Source organism: Ochotona princeps, chromosome 17 (assembly GCF_030435755.1).
Source record: "Ochotona princeps isolate mOchPri1 chromosome 17, mOchPri1.hap1, whole genome shotgun sequence".
Lineage (NCBI taxonomy): Eukaryota > Metazoa > Chordata > Mammalia > Lagomorpha > Ochotonidae > Ochotona > Ochotona princeps.
In genome coordinates, this window is record NC_080848.1 from 31,282,865 (window position 1) to 31,305,480 (window position 22,616).

At 42.3% G+C, this 22,616-nt stretch overlaps 2 protein-coding genes across 6 annotated transcripts in view; one reads left to right on the forward strand and one right to left on the reverse strand.

The window, feature by feature from the left end:
• The window catches only part of TAF15 (TATA-box binding protein associated factor 15), a 37,829-nt gene extending 15,832 nt beyond the window's left edge, over window positions 1–21,997 (reverse strand). For 2 of the 5 annotated variants that reach the window (XM_058675410.1, XM_058675408.1), the window contains exons 1-7: window positions 21,860–21,996; window positions 12,116–12,155; window positions 8,272–8,323; window positions 8,101–8,185; window positions 7,915–8,017; window positions 4,031–4,224; window positions 2,995–3,115 (exon numbers count right to left, since the gene is read on the reverse strand). In XM_058675410.1, coding sequence (XP_058531393.1) covers window positions 2,995–3,115; window positions 4,031–4,224; window positions 7,915–8,017; window positions 8,101–8,185; window positions 8,272–8,323; window positions 12,116–12,155; window positions 21,860–21,866 — 602 coding nt within the window. In that variant the 5' untranslated portion in view covers window positions 21,867–21,996. Of the gene's footprint in view, window positions 1–2,994; window positions 3,116–4,030; window positions 4,225–7,914; window positions 8,018–8,100; window positions 8,186–8,271; window positions 8,324–12,115; window positions 12,156–21,859 lie in introns of all 5 variants that reach the window. The other 3 variants (XM_058675411.1, XM_058675407.1, XM_058675409.1) reach the window with 3 other exon arrangements.
• MMP28 (matrix metallopeptidase 28) overlaps window positions 21,865–22,616 on the forward strand; it is a 44,129-nt gene continuing 43,377 nt past the window's right edge. The window contains exon 1 of the mRNA XM_004593855.2: window positions 21,865–21,947. Within this exon, the coding sequence (XP_004593912.2) occupies window positions 21,865–21,947 (83 nt within the window). The remainder of the gene's footprint in view (window positions 21,948–22,616) is intronic.

The window sequence follows — 22,616 nt, forward strand, 5'->3', positions numbered from 1 at the left end:
AAAAGAACAAGAATCTATCATGCCAGAGCTGTACTAGCCAATACACACAATATCCACTAGCTGTGGCTAAACGGAGATGTGCTCAAAATGTAAAATATGAAACAAATGTCTGTAAAAGTAAAGTTTCAGTATGAGAACTTTAGGATGATGCTATGACATAACAGGTTAAATTGGCACCTGCAGTGCTGGCATTCTACATGGATGCTGGTTCAAGTCCCAGCTGTTTCACTTCTGATGCAGCTACCTGCTAGTGTGCATGGGGAAGCAGCAGCAGATAGCCCAAGTGCTTTGGCCTCTGCACCCACATGGCAGACCCTGCCCCAGTCCCAGTCACTGCAGCCATCTAAGTAGCAACGCAGTGAATAGAAGATCTCTGTTCTACCCCTCTCTCCTTATAACGCTGGCTTTCAAAGAAATACAGTAAATCTTTGAGAGAAAGAATTCTGGCTAATTTTGGGACTGAGTAGTTGACAATAATTATCTATGAAGGTCTGGTAATTCTGAAAGACATTAACCATGCTGCTAAAATTAAAAACACACTGGGAAAACCCATGGTCTTTGCATCTAGTCCACAAAGATGTCAATTATGGATGATAATAAAAAACAATTTTTCACAAAAAATGTTTTCTATATTCCCAAATATCTTCACATCTGTCTTCTGCAGCTATAAATCTGACAGCTGAATCTTCCTCCAGCCAAACAATTAGTTTATAAGTTTAAGAATATCCCATCCTTTACTATACATTCAATCCTCACCCCCAAAATTGCATCTTTAATTCTTTCAACATAAACTCAACAAATGAAAAATAGTCTTCAAAGCCCTCAAAAGGTATTTTCAACTAACTATTTTTAAAATTATTAGAAACACAAATGGGAATGTTGATGAAAACTAATAAAAACAGTTTGGTATTTTGGGTACTGAAATGCAAAATAAACATGGAAAAAAATCTTGAATTCAGGCATTTATAATCAATTTCCAATAAGTAATATACACATCTTAAAACAGAATGCTGTCACACATGAAAACAATATTAATTCCCAATTTCTGTATCCACAAATGAAATCTTCTTGGAGCATAACCACATTTATTCATTTATGTGTTTATGGCTGCTTAAGGTGCCAAGGGCAGGGCTGAAGAGCTACAACATACACCATGTGGTCTGCAAAGCCTGGAACATTTATTACCTGGCCTTTCAAATTAAGTGTGCCAGCCTCACAGTCATCATCATCCAGTTGGGGTTCTAGAAAAGGCCTCTATGAACATCCCAACCGTTTGGATTTCTAGAGGAAAGACTATAAATGCCTCCCTCACCCAGTGTCACCCCTGCTTGAACAAGATCATCATCACTGTGACAAATACATAGTACACACCTGCGTGACATTTGGTACGATAGGATTTCGAGGGATAAACAAAGGTTTAATGATCAAAAACTTTGTTCATGAATCAGTTTTGGGTAACAAATTCAGATGTACCACCAACAAGGCTACATTGCTTCAAAATTACATGAGTTAAAAGTATTCTATTCCTTCCCTCCTTTATCAGAAGGATCATTTGAAGTTGAGTCATCACTCACAGAGGACAATATAAAGATTTCCCTTGCCATTCCCTACCCTCTTCTTCATCTAAAGGACAATTGCACCATTCTCAGTCTCACACTGTCACAGCCTAATAATTTATGAGAATACACCTATGAATAAACTTAAAACTGTGAGGGACCATAAAATCTACAGCATCCCAAGGCAGTCAAATAACTAACTAAAATACAATAAGTAAAAATTAAATATACCTACTGATTAACTTCTTAGACATTTTATTTTAGGTAGAAAGGCTAGGAAAGGCTATTAGGTAAAATTAAGTACCATCTCATTTTGTATTTTTCATTTACATACACACAGATGGCAGGCCACTCGTTTTGACAATGAAGAGGTATACATTGTTTTACTTGATAAACTTACTTTGGCCTTCAGAAAGAAAACTTAATGCCCAACTCTTATAAAATTTTCTTAAGTATGTTTAACTTTGGCTTTCCTTATCATTAAAGGACCACACACTAAAACAGACAAATAAGTCAATGAAATAAACCTAGCTCACTAAGGAATGTACTAGTTTTTGTCTCTCAGGTCACCTAAGGTGACAGTCCTAAGAATTAAGAGTCAACAAGTACTGACACATTTAGTGTCAGAAACATCAGGACAATTCCCAAGAAACACAAACTATCTTTAATCTGATTTTGTTTTTCATCCTAAATTATTTTTAATCCATACAAACTTGCAACCTATTAATTTCATTTGAAAACAGGTATCAATAATCTTGTCATTCTCAGAACCAAAGTGCTAAATTAAGAGCTATTTCAAAACAATTTTAACACCAACTTTTATAACAAGCATTACAATTTAAGTACCAAACCCAATAATATCAACAGTGAGAAAAAGCTAACCTAGAAAGCTATTCCATTACACAGCTTAAAGTCTATGATGTTCAACTAATTTTTTCAAGAATTATTGTCTTAAATTTACTTACTGTAAATATCTTTTTCCTTTGCCAATCTTGCCTTTCTTTTGTTATTGCTACCTAACATTCTCTCTTCCAAAGCAAATCCAAAATTGAGGCATAACTTTTGTGCCCTCCAATCTAGGATTATCTTACCTTCAATTTTCTTAGGCAACACCTGAATTTTCTAGAGTCATCTTTTAAAGTTTAGATTCTAGCTCTTGCAGGAAAAAAGTCAAGTGGTTTAACCATAACCAGAGGAAGAGAATCTACTGGCATTTAACATAAACCACATAAATTGACTGGCAATATGGCCTACTGCAAGATAATGTTACATTAAATCTTAAGATTCAAAATCAATTTTTTATTTTGCCCCTCTTTTATGCAACATAAGTCCCCTACCAAGGTAATGGAATCAGATCATAACATAACAATAATCCAAATAAATAAATAAAATACAGAGAGAGAGAAAGGAATGTCGGCATCTGCATCCAAACACTTACCTTGGTCCCGTCATAGGACCTCTTCCATCCTTGTCATATCCCCCACGCCCTCTACCTCCTCCCTGTGACCCGCCATATCCTCTATTATCTTCTCCATACCTACTCACATCACGACGGTCATCTACAAAAACAAAAATATCACATACGTAAATAAATAACTACTGTAACTTGACAAAGGCTTCACATAATCTTAAACACTTCAGATCACACTTGATGCCCTCTGGAAAGAGCATGTTATGAACAGCCCTCCAGAGCAAGCCGTCTTAAAACTATGTGGAGTTTAAGAATTGTGTGGATGTCAAATTCCATTCTTTTATAAAATCAAACACCAAAATGGTGATGAGGCATAGGTAGAGTTCAAATACATTAAGTGCAAGAACCCTTAATAACTTAGAAGAAAAACACAATTCTAATCATAAAAGTTATTTTCTTCACCCTACAAACTCTTAAAGGTGAATCATACATACAAAAATGGGATTCCAAATTGAGAGAAGATATGTTTGTGAATGAACTTTCACTTGTTCTTTTAGTCTACTGAGCACTTACCGAGAAACAAGCCCTATTAAGAACTAGAAGTTCAAAAGAAAGACAAGATCCTTACCCTTAAAATATTCATTCAATAGCAAGGCACAAACAGATTCCTAAGCATCAACGATATATACACCATGCTAATAGAAACAAAAGGAAATGATGATTGGTGATCCTTCTTAGAAGTAGTCAGAGAAGGTTTATAGTTTCTCCAATTAATTGCACCATAATCACCAAAAGAACTTGTAGCCCAACACCGTCAAATCACCAGAGTTAACTTAGACAATAAAGGAAGCTCACGCAGGTGTTACCAAAAACCATGTTGACTATTTTGCAATCTCCAAAAGAAGCTGAGAGAGAAATCTAATAAACCAGTTTGACAGTCATGAGAACATTTGTTCAAGGTCATCCCAAGTTTTTAAACCTGTGGGTCTTCTAATCCAACTCAATATGTAAATAATTCTGAGCCAGAGAAAAAAGAAAAACAATAGAGATTAATGCATCTTACCTTGTGTGTGATGGCTGTAATTTTCCCTTTGTGAATGATAGGATTGCTGGTTTTGATTATAGGAATCATGCTGTTGATCATAATTTGACTGCTCGTCATACGAGCCTTGGTGCTGATCATAGCCTGACTGCTGGTCATAGGAATCTTGCTGACCATAGTCTGACTGGTCATATGAAGGCGCTCTTCCACCTTGGCTAAATGGAAATCAAAAACTTGAGAAACTGGACAGGAGGATTATAAATATTGTAGAAAATTGACTAGAAATGGTAAAAGGACTCATCAGTCAAACCTTAGTCACATTTCACACTTTTCTCACAGTAGTAATTTATTTTTAAAACAACAAAACTCAGGCAGGATCCCATGAGAATCAGTTCATGTTCTGGGTGCTTCACTTTTCATCCATCTCCCTGCTATGGTCTAGGAAAGCAATGAAGGATGACCCAAAACTGTGGGACCCTGCACCCACATGGGAGACCAGGGAGAAATCCCTTAATTCAAACTGGCACAGCTCCGGCTGTTGCAGCCATTTGGGGAGTGACCCAGCAAATGATCTGTCACTCTCCTCTCTGTAAATCTGCCTTTCCAAATAAAATTAAATAAATCTTTAAAAGTTTCAGATTAAAATTGAAAAATAAACTACTAAAGAACTAACTATGGTCTTAAACATCTATTTAGAAAGGTCATATAGTAGGCCTGGCGTGATAGCCTATTGGCTAAATCCTCGCCCTACATCTGCCAGGATTCATTCTAGTTCCAGCTCCTTCACTTACAATCCAGCTCCCTGCTTGTGGCCTGGGAAAAGAGTCAAAGATGACCCAAGGCCTTGGGACCCTGCACCAGCATGAGAGACCCGGAAGAAGCTCCTGGCTCCTGATCAGCTCAGTTCTGGCCACTGCAGCCACTTGGGGGAGTGAACCACTGGACGAAGCTCTCTCTGTATTTCCTTCTCTCTCCATATCTGCCTTTCCAATAAAAAATAAAAAGAAATAAAAATTTAAAAAAAAAAAACAAGTCACATAGTACAGAAATTGATTCTTTAACAAACATGCCAGGAATGATGAAGTCTTTTGACAGTTAACACTGAAAAGCTCTGTATTACTTACTTTTGAAAGCAGGATCATTCTTAAAAAGTATTATGGGGCCGGCACGGTGGCATAGCCTGTTAATGCTCCGCGTGCAAGCACCAGCATCCCATATGGGCACTGGTTCATGCCTGGCTGCTTCAATTCCAGGCATGAAGCTACCTGCTTATGGCCTGAGAAAACAGCAGATGGTTCAAATCCTTAGGTTCCTATACCCATATCAGAGGCTGGGAAGAAACTCCTGGCTCACAGCTTCAGATCAGATCAGCTCAGCCCTGGTTACTGCAGCTGTTTAGGGAGTGAATCAGTTGATCAAAGACCTCTACTTCTTTTCTCTGTAAAAATCTACCTTTCAAATTAAGAGTCAAAGATGGGGCCTGGCAGCATGGCCTAGCAGCTAAAGTCCTCGCCTTGAATGCCCCGGGATCCCATATGGGCGCCGGTTCTAATCCCCGCAGCTTCACTTCCCATCCAGCTCCCTGCTTGTGGCCTGGGAAAGCAGTTGAGGACGGCCCAAGGCCTTGGGACCCTGCACCCGTGTGGGAGACCTGGAAGACGTCCCTGGCTCCTGACTTTAGATTGGCTCAGCACCGGCCGTTGCGGCTCACTTGGGGAGTGAATCATCGGACAGAAGATCTTCCTCACTGTCTCTCCTCCTCTCTGTATATCTGACTTTGTAATGAAAATAAATAAATCTTAAAAAAAAAAAAAAAAAAAAAAGAGTCAAGGATGACCCAAGGCATTGGAACCCTGCTCCTGCATGAAGAGACCTGGAAGAATATACAGGTTCCTGGCCTCAGATTAGCTAAGTTCAGCTCAGCTTTGTTGCAGCCAATTGGAGAGTTCACCAGGGAATGGAAGATCTTTCCTTCTGTATTTCTCCTCCATGTTAAGTATGTCTTTTGAATAAAAATAAATAAATCTAAAAAAAAAATCTGGCTAGGATGCCAGAATTCATATCACAGTCCTAGTTAAAGTCCTTGCTACTCTACTTCTGATCCAGCATCCTGTTAATGTGCCTGGGAAGGTGGCACGTGAAGGCCCAAGTACATGACTTCTTGTTAAGCTCACTGGAAACCAGGGTGGGAATCACAGGTTCTCAGCTTTGGCCAGACCTATCCCTGCTGAACCAGAGAATGGAAGGTTGATCTGCCTGTCCATCTGTTACTGTCTTGAAAATACACACACAAAAAAATAAAACAATTATCAAAAGAAACCTAATTTTTCTCTTTGGACTATATTAAAATCTCATGACCCCAAAACTAACATTATTTCTTTTTTTTTTTTTTTAAGATTTTATTATTATTGGAAAGCCGGATATACAGAGAGGAGAAGAGACAGAGAGGAAGATCTTCCGTCCAAAGATTCACTCCCCAAGTGAGCCGCAACGGGTCGGTGCGCGCCAATCCAATGCCGGGACCAGGAACCTCTTCCAGGTCTCCCACACGGGTGCAGGGTCCCAAAGCTTTGGGCCGTCCTCGACTGCTTTCCCAGGCCACAAGCAGGGAGCTGGATGGGAAGTGGAGCTGCCGGGATTAGAACCGGCGCCCATATGGGATCCCGGGGCTTTCAAGGCGAGGACTTTTAGCTGCTAGGCCATGCTGCCAGGCCCCCTAACATTTTTTCTTAAAGGATTCTCATCAAATCTAAAACCAATAATAGGTGTTGAAACGTTCTTCCTCTAATGTAACATTACTTCTAGTTGTTATTCCCTACTTTTCAAAGCATATTCATAACTGTTAAATCGATAATTTGACCTCAAATATTTCCAATTCTTTTAACCGAACTTTATTCAGAATAACTTACTTCCCCTCAAAGGCAGACTACTAGAGACCTCAGTTTCTGCCTCAATTTTTTAACTGTGTAACTTCACAGGCTACATAGTCTGAGCCTTTTCTTTACCACTATAAAATGGGGATAATCACTAACACACCCTCATGCTGGCTGAGAATCAATTAAGGAATGCAAAAGCATTTTAAAAATGCAAATTAAAATTCTAAAAATGTAGTTGTAAATACAAAGGTGGGCAGGTGGCACTGTGGCTCAACAGGCTAATCCTCTACCTTCAAGCACCAGCATCCCATATGGGCGCCAGTTCATGCCCCAACCACTCCACTCCCCATCCAATCCAGCTCCCTGCTTGTAGCCTGGGAAAGCAATGGAGGACAGCCCAAAGCCTTGGGACCCTGCACCCTTGTGGGAGACCTGAAAGAGGCTTCTGGCTTTAGATCGGCTCAGCTCAGGCCATTGTGGCCATCTGGGAAGTGAACAAATGGAAAAAATATCTTACTTTCTCCTCTCTGTAAATCAGCCTTTCCAATATAAATAAATAGTACAATCGTTCAAAAAAAAAAAAAAAAGAAGAAGCAAAAAAAGAAAGAAAAGCCCCACAGTTGACTTGAGTGATTCTGGAATAGTTGAAAACACTTGACAGCATTCTTTAAAAAAATAAATACATATTTTAAAAAAAATAACAAAATAAATAAAGGAAAATAGACATCAAGGAGTCTCACTGCATAGGTCAGTTTTATTTCATCTAAGAGATAAACCAGAGGTCCAAATTTTTCTTAGATTAACTCATATAGAGTATAGCTAAACAACATTTTTAATAGATAACACTCTAAGAACCAAATGCTAATACTATTTCCACATTCTCTACAACACAAAATTGTGAAATCTAGCCTCTATTAAAATTTTCCTAAACAGATGTTTAAGTCTAAGGTTTGGGTAACAAAATCTGCTTAATTTGCAGTGTAACTTCCACTGCCCACAAAAATCTCAGTACCTTTACTATTTCCTTACCCTCCTGATGATTCCGTGTTTTGTTGTCCCTGATTATTATATGACTGCTGGCCATATGAGCTCTGCTTTTGATTCTCATAACCACCGTAGGACTGTGAATAACCTAAAGATTGGATGAGTAAACCATTTAGTGAAGGCTCTGACTTTTAAATTTTTAAAATAGCAAATTTAACAAACCGATCCAACCTGATTGGCTTTGTCCGTAACTGGAGTAACCGCCATAGCTTTGTCCATATGAGGAGTCAGTTGTTTGACCATAGCCAGAATAGCTCTGAAAATTACGTAAATATTCATGCTTCATCATTGATTTAAGATAAAAATAACTATGAAGAACAGACAATTTACATTTCAACCTACTTGTGGTGCTTGTCCATAGCCCTGGTTGCTTTGATTTCCATAGGAAGAATAACTGTAAAAGAAAAACATAACACTTGAAAGAGATGTGCTAGAACTTAAAAGCTTAAATGAAAAATAGTCTTTATTTTCAACTTTTTAATCTCAAATATAAGCTTCTTTTCTGAGCAACTGTCAGCCTGCCTCTCTCTTAAGAGTTTAAACTGAAAGATGATAACCAAAAACTGTTTAAGACATAAATAGGGATCAGCATCATGGCAGAGAGAATCAAGCTACCACCTGTGATGCTGGCATCCATCCCATGTGAGCACAAATCCAAATGCCAGCTATTACACTTTCAGCCCAGCTCTCTGCTAATTTGCTGGGAAAGCAGTGGAAGATGGCTTAAGCGCTTGGATCTTTAGACCCACATAGGAAACCCAGACAGAATTCCAGGCCCCTGGTTTTGCCTGGATCAGTCACTGTAGCCACTTAGTTCTCAATATCAATTCCTCTCCATCTCTCTCTCCCCAAGTCCGTCTCCCTTCGCTGTTAACTCTGCCTTTCAAATAAATATTAAAAGAAAAAAAAAAAAAAAGACAAAGTCACTCTCAGCTACCTTGAATGTCAAACAAATAACCACCTGGTTGGCTTTCACAGTCTCCCACAAACAAAACTGCAACAGTTAGAAAACCCAAAAGATCCAAAATAGGGCAAGCATTATGGCGTAGTGGGTAAAGCTCCTTCTGTGATACCAGCATCCCATAGGAGCAAGAGTTCAAGTGTCAGGTGCTCTACACCTGATCCAGCTCCCTGATACATGCCGGGGAAAACAGCGGGAGATGGCCCAGATTCTTGTATCCCTGCACCCACATGGGAGACCCAGAAGAAGCTCCCAATTCCCTGCTGTGGATCAGCCCAGCTCTGGCCACTGCACAAATCACAGCCTGTGCTCTTTTTTCTCTCAAAAAGTTACTTTATTGTTTATTTTACCTGAAAGAGTTACAGAGAGAAAGAAGGAGAAAAAAATTTTTCACCTATTGGTTGACTCCCCAAACGGCTACTTACAGCCAGAGCAGAGCCAGTCCTGAGCTGAGACCCAGGAGTTTCTTATGATTCTCCCATGTGGGTGCAGGAGCCCAAGCAGTTGAATCATCATTGGCTGCTTTCCCAAGTACATCAGCAGGAAGATGGACGGGAAATGGAGTAGCTGGAACTAAAACTAAACCCACTTAGAATGCTGGCATCGCACGTAAAATAGCAGCAGCCTGTCCTTGTCAACATCCCCTGCCCACCTTCCTGTAAACTCTGCTTTTCAAATAAATAAATCTTAAAAAAAAAAATTGGAAAAAAATCCAACAAAACTGTACTTTCGAATAATAAAATGGGAATTTAAAAAGAAACCGCAGGCTGGCACTGTGACACAATGGATTAAGTTGTTTGTCTGAAGCATAAGCATCCCATTGCGGCTGCTGGTTCAAATCCCAGATTAACCTCTCTCCAGTTCCCTGCTGACATGCCTGGGAGCAGCACAGGATGTCCAAGTATTGGGCCCCCATGCCCACTTAGGAGATATCTAGATAAAGCTCCTGGCTTTGACCACTGTCACTAGTACCACCAGGACCACCCCAGACCAGTGCACATTTGAGGAATAAACCAGCAGACAGAAGATAACCTCTTTCTGCCTTTCTCCCTTCTTCCCTCTGTTAACTCTTTCAGATAAACAAATCTTTTTTATTTAAAAAAACATATTAGTTTTATTCCACAACTATTTATTTAATCAAGTATAAAGCCAAGATCCATTTTTTCAACATTTACATCAAGTACATTCCTTCATAGCCAATTAGGGCTTTACAAGCAGCAAATCTCAAGAATGACAATACCCCGGGCCAGTACAGCAGCCAAATGGCTTAAGTCCTTGCCTTGCATGTGCTGGTTCATATCCCAGCTGCTCCACTTCCCTTCTACCTCCAAGCTTGTGGCCTCAGAAAACACTCAAGCATGGTCAAAGCCTTGGGACCCTACAACCACAAAGAAGACCGAGAAGAAGGTCCTGGCTTCAGACTGGCTCAGCTCTGACATTTGCGGCCATTTGGGGAGTAAGCCAATAAATACAAAATCTTTCTGTCTCTCCTTCTTTGTAAACCTGACTTTCAAATAAAAATAAATCTTTTTTTTTTTTAAAGATTTATTCATTTTTATTACAAAGTCAGATATACACAGAGGAGGAGAGACAGAGAGGAAGATCTTCCATCCGATGATTCACTCCCCAAGTGAGCCGCAACAGGCCGGCGCGCGCCAATCCAAAGCCGGGAACCTGGAACCTCTTCCAGGTCTTCCACGCGGGTGCAGGGTCCCAATGCATTGGGCTGTCCTCAACTGCTTTCCCAGGCCACAAGCAGGGAGCTGGATGGGAAGTGGAGCTGCCGGGATTAGAACCGGCGCCCATATGAGATCCCGGGGCTTTCAAGGAGAGGACTTTAGCCACTAGGCCAGGCCGCCGGGCCCAAATAAATCTTTTTTAAAAACTGACTTTCTTAGGCAAGGGTGGCCCAAAGCCTTGGGACCCTACACCCGCCTGGGAGACCCGGAGAACACTCCTTGCTCCTGGCTTTGCATAGGTTCAGCTTCAACCATTGCAGCCACTTGGGGAGTGAATCACTGGACGGAAGAGCTTCCTCTCTGTCCCTCCTCTTCTCTGTATATCTAATTTTCAATAAAAATAAAAATAAAAGTAAATCAATTTTCTAAGTTATCGCTTTTATCACCTTAATACTCCAGTTTGATTTTACAGCATGTAAACGCTAACAAAACACTGACTAAATGTATTTCTAATATCTCAAAAAAATTCACAAAATTTTTTATTACTTTAGAGCTGTCAAGTGCTAACCCCTTAACTTAAAAAAAAAAAAATTCCATTGAAAAAACATTTCAAGATGCAAACTAGAGTACTACAATCTTTTTGTTTCCAGGAGCCTAAATTTGATGACAAGGTACTTGAGATGCTAATCTGAGTATCTCATATTGAGTTGCAAACATTTATGATATAAATCAAAGGCTCTAATTCCAGTAAAGACGTCTCCTGCATGCATGTACTCACAATAATAAACTTTCTGTTGTGAGCATTGGAAAAAAACTATAAAAAAATGTTAAACATTTCTATAATGGTGTTTCAAGAAAATCTGCCATGAAAAAATATTAACATACTGTATACCAGCACAAATAGTTTTTTTCTGATAGAACTTGTAATCATTTAATTATCTTTATTAAGAAACTGCCTAAAGAAATATTTACAATATGTAGATTTATTTCCATCTCTAAGATTTTGTATTTAACGACAGACTGACTTTTACACAAGAAAATGTGGGCCTCGCGGCATGGCCTAGCGGCTAAAATCCTTGCCTTGAATGCCCCGGGATCCCATATGGGTGCCGGTTCTAATCCCGGCAGCTCCACTTCCCATCCAGCTCCCTGCTTGTGGCCTGGGAAAGCAGTCGAGGACGGCCCAAGGATTGGGACCCTGCACCCGTGTGGGAGACCTGGAAGAGGTTCCTGGTTCCTGGCTTCAGATTGGCGCAGCACCGGCCGTTGCGATCACTTGGGGAGTGAATCATCTTCCTCTCTGTCTCTCCTCCTCTCTGTGTATCTGACTTTGCAATAAAATAAAAATAAAAAAATAAAAATAAATAAACAAAATGTTTTAAACACACATTTACACAGGCTGACTCTCTTTGCCCTGTGAGAAGCCAATATGTAATGATTTTTATGGCACCTAACCCCAAGTCTCAAGAGATAACCCTTATGACTAAATTCATCTTTTTCTCGTTACTTTTGTCATCTTCCCATGTTATTAAAATGTATACTTTACCTTTGCTGCTCACCCCCAGACTGACCGTAACTTCCAGAATCTAAAACACATAAAAAGAATTTTTTTTTATAAAGAATTTTAAATCTTATTTAAAATTACACTTCCTTTAAAGACTGACTTTAGATCTTATAGATAAAATGCAACAAGAAATCTCAAAAACTGCAGTTACAAAAACTGGAAAATAAACACTATGCAAGGAGAAGTCTGTACAAACAGTATTTGCTTTTTACAAAAACCACATTTTTGAAAACTACTTACAAATGTGTGCTAATGGTACTGGCACGATAGTCTAGCCTAGTGGCTCCATCCTCACCTTGCATCAGCCAGGATCCTATGTGTGCCTGTTCCTGTCCCAACTGCTTCACTTCCCATCCAGCTCCCTGCCTGCAGCATGGGAAAGCAGTCAAGGATGGCCCAAAACCTTGGGACCCTGCACCTGCATAGGAGACCCAAAGAAGCTCCTGGTTTCTGGCTTCAGAAAGGTTCAGCTCCAGTCACTGTGGCAAATGGGGGAGTGAATCAGATCAAATGAAAGATCTTTTTTCCTGTCTGTCCTTCTCTCCATAAATCTGATCTGTCTTTCCAATAAAAATGAATCTTTAAGAACAAAAACAGGACCCAGCGCGATAGCGTAGCGGCTAAAGTCCTCGTCGTGAACACACCAGGATCCATATGGGTGCTGGTTCTACTCCTGGCAGCCCCGCTTCCCATCCAGCTCCCTGCTTGTGGTCTGGGAATGCAGTGGAGGACGGTCCAAAACTTTGGGACCCTGCACCCGTGTGGGAGACCCGGAAGAAGCTCCTGGCTTCAGACTGGCTCAGCTCTAGCCGTTGCGATCACTTGGGGAGTGAACCATTGGAAGGAATATCTTCCTCTCTTTCCTCCTCTCTTTATATTCGCCTTTCCAATAAAAATAAATAAATCTTTAAAAAACAAATAAATAAAAACAAAACAAAGAATGCAGTTGAGGACAGCTCAAAACCCTGAAACACTGCAACCCCCTGTGGAAGACCCAAAAGAATCTCCTGGCTTCAATCAGCTCAGATCCAGTTGTTGCAGATACCTGGTGAGTGAACCTGTTGATTGAAAATCTTTCTGCCTTTCTCACTATAAAACAGCCTTTCCAATAAAAATATCTCCCCCCCCCCAAAAAAAGTGAAAAAGTCAGGAAAAATGGCAAGAAAAAAAATCCCATGACTATGCTTGATTATATATTATGCCAAACCCATTATACAAATCTATTTAAAAATTCATGGTAACCACTGGCAAATCCGAGCACCAGAACAGTGTGGGTCAAGCCAGGTTCGGTCGCGACAAAAACCGGTGCACAATATGGAATGCCAAGTTGAGGTCACCTGTACCGGATGTGACTGCAGCGCCCAACCAGCACACATGAGAACCAGGAAGGGAGGGGGCGGAGCCGGCAGGGGAATGGGGGGGGCTTCCCTTGCTGGACAGCTACTCCCACTAGAGAGCGTGAGCTGGGATGAGGGCAGACCAGACTAGGCAGGGCTACAACACCTGTGCGGCTCATGTGGGCTAGATCAGAGAAAAGCCAGGCTGGGCTGATTGTTCCTACTGGTGCAAACAAAATTAGAGTGGGTGAGGGTTGGTTGGGCTTAGTCGCAGAATCAGCTGGCAGAAGCTGGCACTGGGGGCTAATTCTGTCAAGTCAAACCACAGAACCACCTGGAGAGTGCATAGTTCGGGAGTGGGCGAGGCCTGGGAGGGAAATAGTGGGTTCCCCCCTCTTGGGTTACCACTCCCACGGGAGGGCACAAAAACTAGGACAGGGGCTGGGGTGGCTAGACAAAGAGGCACCCAACAACATCCATGGGGACTGGATAGTTGAGCTGGTTAGATGAAACTAAGCTTTAATACCCATTGACAAGTACGAAAGCCGAATGGGGTGTGGGACAGACTGGACTAGTCTGCTACACATACTGGCAAACCAGAGTAGGGGGTGGGCCTGGTGGGGATTATTGTGGGTCGCTCCGATTAGGCTGCAGCTCCCACTGGTTTATGTGAGGGCCAAGTATGTGCTAGGCAGAACTAGGCCGGACTGCAACACCCACTGGCTCCAGTGGAAATCGGGGCTGAAAACAGAAAAACCAACCCAGCAATTGCAACCACCAGCTGATTGGGGCAATGGACTGTGCCGGGCCCTATGCTTGCTAGAACATACAAGAATCTGGTCTGGGAACATCTCAGACAAAGTTTTTTTAGGGATCTCCCCTATCGAAATGCCAGACTCAGAACCCTAACCAAGAAAAGACAGAAGACAGAACAAGTCAATCACCTTAGCTATATGTTGGCAGCAAAATACTGGGCAAATGGAGACTCTATGATGGACTATGTCAATCAATGGATTCTTACACGACCTCATCGTGCTTGGAGAGGTGAGATTGGCAGCAATTCACAACTGGTGGACTATCAAAACCACTTGAGCAAGACCCTCAGAGCACATCCCACATCAGGGACCTGGGGTGCGTTGGGAAACTGGGTGGGCCTTCTCCCTCAATATTCTCCTTTGCCTCAGATACATGAAGGAAACAATATGGAAGTAATAGTCTTACCCACTTTCCCATAGCCCTTGAACCTTTTTACGCTAATTAACTATGTAAAGATTGTCAAAAACATAAAAAATTGGAAAAAAAAACCCAAAAATAAAAATTCATGGCAAGATGGATTTAAAATGTAAGTTTATTCTGATGTTAAAAAAGTTCAAATCCATGTGTCATTTCCATGAAACACGTTTTAACTTTTTGAAGACCCCCCCTTATTACTACTTCTCTGTGTTTTTATGCTACAGATGTCAGCATCAACACAAAGTTTCTAAAGGCTGTGCAGTTAGTTGTTCAACTCTGACTTTACCGAGCTTTCAGAGACTCGGCCAACTGGTATAGCAGCAGTTGTACCTGCTTCTATCTTTTATCTTAGCAATAAAAACCAGTGAAAGCATGAATTAAAACATGAAAAAAAAATTTCAACTATGAGTTTCCTTCAATATTTCAAAACATCAGTCACTTCAGAAAAATTTGAGGCAGCTCTCTTGAGCTTCTACTCGAGTCAAATCTATGACCTAACTTTGCCTGTGATAAAAGCAATTTCATATGAAATTATAAAATATAGCCAAGTCTCAAATTGCTGACCATTAGACCCAACTTCACCCAATATGAAATAAAATCACTGCTGGCTGCTAACATTTCTAAAACTCACCAAAAATCAAATGAAATCAGTAACTTTCTCAATCTATACAAATCTACAGTATGAAAACATTACCACTGGTTGTATAAATGGGGGACATCAAAAACACCACTTTCCTGCAGTAAGGATGTCTAATCAGATTGGACACATTTTTTTCCTTAAAGGGGACCAGAGTGATGACTCAACTGGCTAATCACCTTCAAGCACCAGCATCCCATATTGGCACTGGTTTGCATCATGGGAAAGCAGTGGAGGATGACCCACGTACTTCTGGGCCCTGGCACCCATGTGGGAGACCAGGAAGAAGCTCTGGCTTAGGATCGGCTTAGCCTCAGCTGTTGTGACCATTTGGGGAGTGAACAAGAGGATGGAAGATCTTTCCTTCTCTCTTTGAATCTGCTTTTCAAATAATAAGTATTTTAAAGAAAAAAAAAATCCCTGATTTTAAATGTATTAAGAGGGCCAGGGCCCGGCGCAATGGCCTAGCAGCTGAAGTCCTCGCCTTGAACGCGCTGGGATCCCATATGGACACCGGTTCTAATCCTGGCAGCTCCACTTCCTAATCATGCTCCCTGCTTGTGCCCTGGGAAGGCAGTCGAGGATGGCCCAAAGCTTTGGGACCCTGCGCCCACGAGGGAGACCCAGAAGAGGTTCCTGGTTTCTGGCTTCAAATCTGTGCAGCACCAGCTCCTCTCCTCCTCTCTGTATATCTGACTTTGTAATAAAAATAAATAAATCTTTAAAAAAAAAAAAAAAAAAAAAACGAGGTCCCAGTGTTATGACTCAGTGGTTAAATTCTCACCTAGCACACACCAGGATCCCATATGCGCACCAGTTTGTGTCCTGGCTGCTCTACTTCCCATCCAGCTCCCTGCCTGTGGCCTGGGAAAACAGTAGAGGACGGCCCAAAGCCTTGGTACCCTGCACCATGTGGAAGACCCAAAGGAAGCTCCAGACTCCTGACTTCTGATCAGCTCAACTCCGTCCACTTGGAGAGTGAACCAGCAGATGGAATATGACTGTCTCTCCTCTCTGTAAATCTGCCTTTCCAATAAAAATAAATAAGCCTTTAAAAACATATATTAAATGAGACCCAACCTACTCCTATGAATGTGATGGGCACACGACTACTTGAAAATGGAAAAGGAATTATACATCATTGCCATGCCTATGATAATAAAAGGGACAGCACTGTAATTAACAACCAAATAAAAAAATAGGGAGAGGATACAGAATCTCACTAGATACATCTATCAAACAACAAATAAGAAATTGAGAAGGATTAGGGGGATGCTAAGTATAAAACATCTCATAATGCATATCCCCAGGAACAAATATGTTCTCTCCAGTGACAATGAAGCCTATCCAAGTTTCCTTCCTTTTATCCATAACCAAAACTTCGGATAGGTAACAGCATAAATTTTGCCATCATATCTCAAATATAAAAATACTAAGATTTCTAACTTTCAACCAGTCAGTTCAGCCTTTTGAAATTGTAAACTTGATTTCCTTTGCTGGCTTTCCAACTCTAAAACACCAGTAAGCATATGAACTAGCAAATCTGGTCCCCAGAATACTAGCATATGCACAAATATTTTGTAATGAGAGAAAACCAGCTTATAGATGTTAAGATATTTCAAACTGTTTCTATAATCAGTTCGATATGTGAACCTTGTGCCACAGATTACTCAAAGGTGCTTTTCAAAATTCCAAGTATATATACTTTGGTTTTTTAATTTTTCCTAGCAACAATCCATCAAAGTATTTTCTATTATCATTCTCAGTTGTTAGGATTTGCTTTTTCTCTCTAGTACTATACACCATGTGCTTGAAAAATAATTCCACATTTTCTAAATTTTGAGCAAATTTCCCAGCATTATGCTCATTCACTGTAGGACTATTAACCATCAGTCTATCTGGTTGGTTTGTTTTACTTGTTTTAATTTGCAAGAAGCCAGAATTATAGAGACTTTTCCCTCTGCTGGTTCACTCCCCAAATGGCCTCAATGGCCAGAGCTGGGCAAACTGAAGCCAGTGGGTGCAGGGGCCAAAGGACTTAAGCCATTCTCCACTGCTTACCCACGTCATAAGCAAGGAGCTGCATGAGAAGCAGAGTACCAGACTTGAACTGGTGCTAGATGAGATGCCAGTGTCACAGGTTCAAGTTCAGCCTACAACCTTACAGTTTGGGCTGCATGGTCCATTCTTCCTAATGTTTGTTCAGATCTGTACTAGCTGTTTGATCTCTTAATTACAAATACTATGTTTCTAAGCTTCCCATTTGTCATTTTCAGGGCTGGTACAATGGCTCAAATGTTTTAAAAAAAATTGCTTTGTTTTCTGTACTTTCCAGCTACATTGTTAGGCACATAGAAGTAGACACAGCTTCATGACTTCTCTTCAGCATCACATAAACACTAAAAATGTTCAAGGTTTATTTTGGTTGGTAATGTAACTATACAATTATCGGAACATTGGTATGTAATTTTTCCATCTTTCAACTTTTCTTGTTCTTATGATTGATGCATTATTTTTGAACAGCTATATATCTACATCAATTTTCCCAAAGTGAAAAATCTATTTATCAGTATTTTATAATGCTACCATTGAATTTTATTTATCTCTAACCCCTTACATTTAAACTATCTTTACTATGACTTTTCTTTTATTTCCTTTTCTGTCTTCTATTAGCTTCTTGCCGTTTTTCTCCTGTTTTAGAAATTATAGTTAGGGCTGACACCATGCCACAGCAAGCTAATCCGCCACCTACCGCACTGGCATCCCATAATGGGATGGAACAAGCCCACCTAGGGATGTAGCAGCCATTTTGGGGACTGAACCAGTGAACAGGAGATCTCTCTCTCCCTAATTCTGACTTTTAAGTAAAGTATTTTTTTAAAAAGTAAATAAATATTTTTGAAAAAATTTTAGTCAAAATTTATTATTGCATTAAATTATCATACACTCAATGTTCTTCCTGAGTATATTCAGTTTTTAACATGTCTTGTTGAAAAAGTTAAAAATTATCTTCAGGGCCCGGCGGCATGGCCTAGCGGCTAAAGTCCTCGCCTTGAAAGCCCCAGGATCCCACATGGGCGCCGGTTCTAATCCCGGCAGCTCCACTTCCCATCCAGCTCCCTGCTTGTGGCCTGGGAAAGCAGTCGAGGACGGCACAATGCATTGGGACCCTGCACCCACGTGGGAGACCCGGAGGAGGTTCGTGGTCCCGGCTTCGGATCAGCGCGCACTGGCCGTTGTGGCTCACTTGGGGAGTGAATCATCGGACGGAAGATCTTCCCCTCTGTCTCTCCTCCTCTCTGTATATCTGACTTTGTAATAAAATTAGTAAATCTTTAAAAAAAAAATTATCTTCAGCTGCCAGCATTGTAGCACAGGAAGTTACATTGCAGCCTGTGATGTCTGAACCCCACATCCCTCACTGTTCCACTTTCAATCCAACTTCCTGCTAACATGCCTGGGAAGCGGCACAAATGCTTGGGCCCTGAAACCATGTGGTACTCGGGAATGGAATTCAAGCTCCTGGTTTGGCCCCTACCAGTTCTGGACATTTGAGTCTATTTGGGGAGTAAACCTGCAGATGTAAGATTTTTCTGTCTTTTCCCTTCAAATACATACATAAGATCTTTTTCAAAAGTTAAAAAATCAGGCCCGGCGGCGTGGTCTAGTGGCTAAAGTCCTCGCCTTGAACGCACCGGGGATCCCATATGGGCGCCAGTTCTAATCCCGGCAGCTCCACTTCCCATCCAGCTCCCTGCTTGTGGCCTGGGAAAGCAGTTGAGGACGGCCCAAAGCCTTGGGACCCTGCACCCGTGTGGGAGACCTGGAAGAGGTTCCTGGTTCCTGGCTTCAGATTGGCGCAGCACCGGCCTGTTGCAGCTCACTTGGCGAGTGAATCATCAGATGGAAGATCTTCCTCTCTGTGCTTTTATTAGGCCTCTTTTTTCTAATACTATTTGTGATCTAGGCTGTAAAATTCCCTCCAGAATTTTTTACCAAGAACCCGGATAGCACAGACAATTTTTACGTCAATGTGCCCTAAGGCTTCCTGGAGGCTAAATGAATACCAGAACTGTGTGAAGCACTTGTCCAAGTTACAAATTCTCAGCAGAGTTTTCCTTTCATTCTGCCTCCAGGCTTCCACGGACGTTTTCCTAGTTCATTCCTTCCCGGAGATAACAGTCCTACAAATTCCAAATTCTGAAGTCCAGGGTTGCTATTAGGGTCTCTCCGTTCCCATCCCTTGGCTCTCCAGGGCTCAATGCCAAGGAAACTCCCATCCTTCCATGGTTACCTGGACAGAACATCCAAGCCTCTGCATGGTGAGACCCTCTCCTCTCCAGCACAGCCACAAGCTCAGTGCCATGCCTACCATGCAGACTTCTACTTCGTTGTTGCCAGGAGGGGCTTGCCCTTTTTGGGGGGAGGATATTGGAAGAACGGGGGTGCCTGGGAGTTTGTGAACAGATCAAAATGAGAATAATCTTCACTTTATAATTTTTAGTAGCTAAAATTTACATTATTACAGTGATTCTAATATGGTATCAGATAATTCACTTTTGTAGACTGTATTTGAATGCCAGACTGATTTGTAAGATTTATGGTTTTGATTTGTCAACAATTTAAATGCTTATATTTGACTAGGTTTATACGTCTTCCCTGATACACATTCAGAATGGTTGAGTCAAACTGACAAATTTATAAATGTAATCTGGAATGTTTAAAGATGTAACTTATTGATGGCATTAATTGTTTGGGGGTGGTTTAATCTGTTAATTTATCAACTTAAGCATTCATCAAAGAACAAGTCAAGGTGTTTTTATACAAACACATTACTTTTGTACTTATACGAATAAACACAATACACGGCATGACAAGACCAGGCAGAACTTAAGATTCTAGTTTTAACTGAATGTTTAGAAACAATTATCTACTAAATACTTCATTTCACACATGAAAATTAAGTTCAATATTTTCTTAAGAAAAAAAAACTCAAATTACAAAGCAGCAATTAAAAACCTGGCATAGGTCAAATATTGGTAAATGAGTGAATCCCTTCTTCAACGCATGCAGAGCCTGAATTTCACAAATGGCCAACTCCTAAAACTACTTAGTACTGCAAAACAAGCCACTGTTTGTACTATTTGTACTAAAAATCAGAACAGGCTAAGGTTGTTAACAAACAACACATCCATTTTCAACTTCTTCATGAGGGCCGAACTGTCCATCTTCTTAAAACTACTGGAAAGGCTATAACCTCCTGGGGTTCCTGGAGAGCTCTATCAGCCTTCCTCCCAAATCATGCAGCTGATAAAAGGGATTATCAATGACTACTTGGGAAGTTCCTAGTTGCTGAGGGATAAACAGAGATTAAAAGCAAGTGGTTTATAGCCTTTAAATATCAACATTAACCTAAGAAAAACACTATTTTCCTGTCCAATCTGTCTTGCTAACTCAGATTCCTCTCCATAATTTTCACTACGGTCACACCTCTTCATCCTTCACAAGACTGAAGTGCTAGGGTTTTGTGTTTGTTTCTTCAATACCAATAGATTGACCCCAAACCAAAAGGACACAGCCTTTGCCAGAAGGCATACTGCACCCCAACCATATGGTTTGGGGACAACGTGCTGCTTCTGAACCACAAAAAAGGACAGGTTCCCAGTAAGAGGAGCCCTTGGTGTCATCAGCTTGGTTGGCTAAACCCAGAGGACCTGCACGTTCTTGGCTTTTTAATTCTGCTTTAGCAGGATCCAAACTGGCCATCCTGAACCACCAAGGCTTCTTCCTCCACACAACGGGGGACGCATGTGGTCTGCTCAAGTTTAACGGGGCACCACCAGACACCTACAGGGAGCTTGTCACTAGGACACGGGGCTACCTTCGAGCTCTTTCGGGGGACAAACAACTGGAGCACGTTGAGAAGGAAGCAGACTGATAGGCCAAGACCCCCAGTGGCCTCGCGGCGAGGAAGGCGGCATACGAGGCAACGTCCTCTGAAAGGTTTCCCAGGGCGTCCAGGCCCCCCACCTGATGGAGAGGCGGGTGAGTCAGGAAGGCCCAGCTCCACTTCACGGATGGAGAAACTGAGGCACGAGATGAGTGGCCCGAGGCCTCGCTGAAAGACGTGAGGCGGAGCGGAGGACCTGAAGCGCCGATCCTCTCAGTCGAATGCTCTCATCTCGGCTCCCCTCCCGCCCCCTAGGATGGCGTACAAGGCCTCCGCCCCCCAAACTCACACATACACACCCTCCCCGGGAGCGACAAGTCTCCTCAGGTTCCAAGGACACGGCCAAAAAGACAGGGGACCCGTGGCGCTCCCGCCGTGGTTTGCAACCAGAGAGCGTTGGGAGCGTGAATGCTTCCAGCCCAACATGGCGGCGGCGCACCCGCCCCCCCACCCCAAGCCTCCCTCAGGGCCGAAGGTTCTCCCCCCGGGCCCTCCGATGGGCGGGAAGGCGACCCAACCCCGCCGGCCCCTTCTCGTCGCTGCCGCTGCTCGCTGACGGAGTCACCTACCCGACATGACTAACGGCCGCGGCGCGGAGCCCCCACAGCCCGGCGAGAACAAGGACTACCACAGCCAGGCGGCGCGGCGGCCGGAGCTGTTCTGAGGGCGGCGCGGCGGGCAGAGGCCGACTGCGGGGCCTCGGCAGCCAATCAGCGGGCGACGGGCCGCACCATCCTCCGAGGGCGGAGGGGTGATTGTGCACCACAGCCGGACTCAGAGCCCCAACCACCTCTCTGATCCCCCCTCCATGGGCTGTACCATTATTGAGAGGGAACTGAGAAGAGAAAGTACCAAATGCCACCGGCAGTACGGGGGAGGAGGCTGAACGTACTCACGCCGTGCTAGTCGCCGTCGGATTCCTCATCTCGTTGGTTCTGACAGAATTCGAAGTTTTGAGGCGGAAGAGGGACTGCCTCATAAACTCAGACTGTTTGGTTAGAAAAGGCCTCTCTTCGTCTAAAATGTCGAATGGTTTGCCCTGGTTCTCTCCGGTTCTCGCGGAGAGCTCAGGCCACCTGGGGGCGTTCGGAGTGGACGAGCTGGAGCTCAGGGACAGAAAGTCGTGACGAGAGCTGGTACCTGATCACCTCATGGTTTATTATTACTACCTTGCCGAGTAGAAAACAATGCGGCACCAGAAGCAGAGTTGTGCACGAAAACGAAATCACACACAAACCTGACCCTGAGCAAGGGGTGGAGTGGGGGAATCGCGCTGATTTCCATTACTGTCATAGGGGCTAACGGTAATTGTCAGGCGCTTTACAG